Source organism: Sinocyclocheilus grahami, unplaced genomic scaffold (assembly GCF_001515645.1).
Source record: "Sinocyclocheilus grahami isolate Dianchi unplaced genomic scaffold, SAMN03320097.WGS_v1.1 scaffold2875.1, whole genome shotgun sequence".
NCBI classification, from domain to species: Eukaryota; Metazoa; Chordata; class Actinopteri; order Cypriniformes; family Cyprinidae; genus Sinocyclocheilus; species Sinocyclocheilus grahami.
In genome coordinates this window covers 1-4,299 of record NW_015508050.1, presented here as the reverse complement: position 1 = coordinate 4,299, position 4,299 = coordinate 1, and the positions used below count along the sequence as shown (strand labels likewise).

Below are 4,299 nucleotides of genomic sequence, written 5' to 3'. Positions count from 1 at the left end.
AAAAACCCTGATCATTAAATTAGCTAATAAGTCAATAACATTCTAGCAAACAGACAAGAACCTAATATAGGCCGAACAGACGGACTGAAAAGGCCTGCAAGAGGGGGATGTGAAATGCATCATGTTTTAATGCCAGAAAACGAAAGCGAGAATAAACGAACATCTCTGCAGATTCGTCCCCATTCATATCCCCTCGTGAAATACAAAGATAAAGTTCTGATATCATTCAAGAGCAGATTCAAATCTTATTGGTTTCTCTACACTTCAAACCGTTGCTTAAATAGTTTCACATCTAGTTTTCTTCAACATTTACACTACTATTGAAATACTTTGGGATGGAAAGGAACTGAAAAGCTAGATGATCCGTCGAGTCGGCCCAAGACTGTACGACGTGCTCGCTTTGCTCGAGCGAGCCACATTTGTAGAGCTTTACTACATAGACAAGCATCGTATGGTGGTTGTTGTGCAGGAGGTTTGTATGCAAAATGTCTCAAGGGCCTGGGAATGTCAATGCTGGAAGACCGGCACACAGCATGCATGGCTTTTAGCTGGAAACCCAATTCCCTTCGGACCCTTAAAAGGAAAGGTGAACGGACACGGGTGACCTTTGCCCTCCTCGGCCCACTGGAGAACGAATGAAGCATGCATGCTAGCTGGAACCGCGTCCGCTTTCGGAGGACGACTCCATTTGGTTGTAGCTCTGCCACGTTTCTAAAGGCACACCAACTGTTGACATTCACAGCCAAAGGGGGAATTACTCGTTTAATATTCTTTCATCGAGTAAAGCTCATGCTCGGCCTCGGCGCCCGTGGCTCGTTCGGAGCGTTTAGTGCCAGCTAGTTTTCAACGAAGAAGAACAAATAGTGAAGGAATGATGGGCTGTCCTCATCTGCTGGAGACGAGCGATCACATGGAGATGTTGCTGTACAGCTGCTCGATTGCCCTGCTGAAATACTCCTTCAGCTCTGGTCTCCTGGATTTTAAAGTGGGGGTCAGCAATCCGTTTTGTATGGAGAACATTTCTTTATGGATGTGGATGTCTTTAACCTGTCAGGAGTCAAAGAAAGCGTCGTGAATTACCAAGCAGCACTCCACATGCTCACTCTTAAAAACAAAGCTGCTTTTGTAGCATTCACGCTTCCATGCATGGAAACTTTCCACTGCACAAAAGATCATTCTTTAGAGTAATCAAATCTTCCTCACTAAAAATGTTTTCTCTGTGGCATTGCTGTGAAAAACGCAGTGTAATAACTACATTGGCTTAAACATACTTTAATATATTATGAGATGTGACACAAATTGTGCTTTCTGCTGCTGTGCCTTTAGAAAATTGTCCTCCAAAAAACGATCGTGATTTTTGTGTTGGTTTAATTGAGGTCATCATGGATATTTTACATTAAAACTCCTTGACGAAAAACATGTAAAGCCTGTTGAAATACTATGATATTCAAGAAAAAAAAACAGTTTCTACATTTCATTTATTTTTGTTGTGTGCTTAACCATATTTTGGTGACAATTGTGTACCCGTAAGTGACAAAATCTCCAAAAACTTCCTTTTGGGGACATCCTCGTTTGTAAAAATCGTATAAAGTAAACAAAGTTTTCTGTTAGGATAAGTGTGTGGTTTAGGGTTGAATGATAATATTTATAACTAGCTGTATATAAACACAATCGAAGTCCAGGAATTTGATGCAATGTCTCAGTTTAGACGAGAGTGTGTTTCTATGAGTTCAGAATGATTTCATTACACCGCTGCAGTGCTGATCATGGTTTTGAGATTCAGTAAATTCGCCCTGAACACAAGAATGCACGGTAATCTTAGATAACTCAGAGGATTTCATCTAACTCAACTCATGAGATGCGTTTGAAGAAGCACATGAGCCAGAGATGAAAGATGACGACTAGAAGATGTTTCAATAAAGAAAGAAGACCTTCATTAATCAGCAATGACGCACCTCACCTTTAAATTCAAAACGAAGTGTTTCCTTAACTAATCTGTGCTATTACTAGTCCTAAAACACGCTTGGCAATAGTGAGGAGTCATTTTCAGGCCAGAGTGTTTAGTAAGCAGTAACTGTGTTTATTACTGCAGCTGTTGATGGCTGATGTTGTGAACGCACCTGTTCGAATGAATGGAGGCCACTGGCTTTTCCCAAGCGCACCATGTCATCCAGAATGGCTTTCTTCAGTTCCTTCAGACACGAAACAGAGACCAAGGTCAAAAGCCGCTAACGTGGTGAAAGCTGCACATCACACGATGCAAAATACACTTTTTTTCTTGCTATATATGCGCTATATACTTCTCTACTTGCTTTTGTTGAAAGTCAGTCTTAGAGTAACTCGACTCTCTATTGTGCAAGTATGTAACATGGTTAAATTTGTGCTTCATGTGTTTGTTGAATGTGCACTACGTGATAAATGTACATTTCATTGTACGTGTGTAATGACAATAAAAGGCATTCATCAAGCCTTACTTTATTTTCACACAGCTCGTCATAGCATCCCTCGAAGCCTTTCTTCTGAGCCCACGAGGGTAAGACCTCCGGATCCGGGACGATGATTCCCACCAGACACGACTGCACACACAATCATCAGCGTTATGAACCGGGCAGCTCTGTGAACTCGTGCTTCGCTGCAGGAACGTGAGCCACTGACCTGCAGGCTGTCTCCGTGCACATAGAGCTGAGACACGGGCTCGCTGCGGATGTAGATGCTCTCGATCTTCTCTGGGGAAATATATTCTCCTTGAGCTAACTTGAAGATGTGCTTCTTCCTGTCGATGATCTTCAGCGTGCCGTTCTGATGGAAACAAACGAAAGAAGCCATCATTCAGCTGTCTGAGCGACCGGGATGGCCCAAACTGTTCTTTACACTGGTTTTTGGGAGGGTTTTAATCTGTATACTCAGTATACTGGTGCTCTGGTTAAAGATGCAAGAAGAACAAGGTCTCAGTCGAGCAATATCAGTCAGATTTCTATAAGGATAGATCATAACATCAAGACACAGCAGCGCGAGGGTCGTCACATAAAGGCAGACGTACCGACAGCCACTTGCCAATGTCTCCCGTGTGAAGCCATCCGTCTGCATCCAGCGTCTCAGCCGTCCTCACGGGATCCTTCAGATAGCCCTTGAAGACATTAGGGCCTTTCACACAGATCTGAATCAAGAAAGAAACAATACAGGTGGTGATTGATTTTGAGTGTTGTTTGCAGATCTCTTATAGAGACCCTCGTATGGAGTTTTCCGTTCTTCCTCACAGTCTCACTTAGAGACAGAAGCAGTGCTGTGAAAGGATTTGTTCAGCCATTTACGGTTCAGAATGTCACGATATTTGAAAATCAATATTTCATAGTTTATAACTTACAACACTCAAGGTTTATGAAATTACTTTTTCCATCATGCATTAGACATTTTAGGGAAATTGTGTTTACATTTCTGCAAATATAAGTAGATTTCTACTTTCCGTTTTCTTGATTGTAAAGTATTTTCAGAGGATTTGTGCGCAGGCCATGTTAACAAACCTCTCCCTCTCCTTTAGCAGCAAAGTAGTTCTTCTCAGCCACATCCAGCAGTTTAATGAGATTACAGGGCAGCGGAGCGCCTACATGACCTGTAGAAACAAACCGGAGGAGAATAACTGCATCACAGTGATATGCTTTAGCACGCCGTCCAGTCTTCAGTCCACAGCATGGACGAACACGGAGAGAAACCTGCACAAACATTTCAGTACAGAGCTGGAAAATGATTGTGTTACTCCTGAAAACTCTTTACATGCTGTCCTGTTTTCAAATAAATACACATATAACACAATCCCCCAGGCAAAGAGTAATATCATGTATTATCTGGTGTATTTCAACTGCTTCAACAAACATAAGTCCAGACCTGTTACAGATGACTGTATAAACGACTGTTTAAAGGAGATAATGACTGAAAAACACAATGACCGACTGTAAAGACATCACTACTGAGAGCAAAACTCAAATGAAGTGTCATGTAAAAACCAGCCACAAGAGGGAGAGCTGTGCGTACAGATGGCACAATCAAGACATTTTCTCACAATTGCTTCATACTGCTGCACAATATTCAACTCACTGAATGCACATGGTGTCAGTCTCTGCAGGATATAATCTTGATCGGCCAGTCTACTCACACTACACCGTTCATACACATGTGAATGCTGGAGACGGGAAAAACAAGATCGCTGCGCTCCAAAGTTCAGGTTTGCTGAACTCTGACCTGTGAATTGATATCATGTGGAGACGTGTGACCTCTGAGCCGCATTAAAACAAACCTTCAGTC

General features: G+C 42.2%; 1 protein-coding gene across 1 annotated transcript; it reads right to left on the bottom strand.

Annotated features, from left to right (window-relative positions):
* Positions 1-674: 674 nt before the first annotated feature.
* LOC107575764 (long-chain-fatty-acid--CoA ligase 6-like) lies at positions 675-4,093 on the bottom strand. Its single transcript, XM_016262096.1, has 6 exons — positions 3,522-4,093; positions 3,041-3,157; positions 2,656-2,799; positions 2,475-2,576; positions 2,121-2,192; positions 675-1,047 (listed from the first exon to the last, which is right to left on the bottom strand). Exons 1-6 carry the CDS (start codon positions 3,720-3,722, stop codon positions 907-909), a joined length of 777 nt encoding a protein of 258 aa, XP_016117582.1. The 5' UTR covers positions 3,723-4,093; the 3' UTR covers positions 675-906.
* Positions 4,094-4,299: the final 206 nt, after the last annotated feature.

What these genes read in the sequence shown, in the direction of transcription:
- LOC107575764 (XM_016262096.1), bottom strand. Translation starts at nt 3,722, where the DNA reads ATGTTTGTGCAGGTTTCTCTCCGTGTTCGTCCATGCTGTGGACTGAAG. An exon ending in CTGCTAAAGGAGAGGGAGAG is followed by an intron (nt 3,158 to 3,521) that starts GTTTGTTAACAT and finishes TTCTTGATTCAG; the next exon opens with ATCTGTGTGAAAGGCCCTAA. An exon ending in GCCTCCATTCATTCGAACAG is followed by an intron (nt 1,048 to 2,120) that starts GTGCGTTCACAA and finishes GACTCCTGACAG; the next exon opens with GTTAAAGACATCCACATCCA.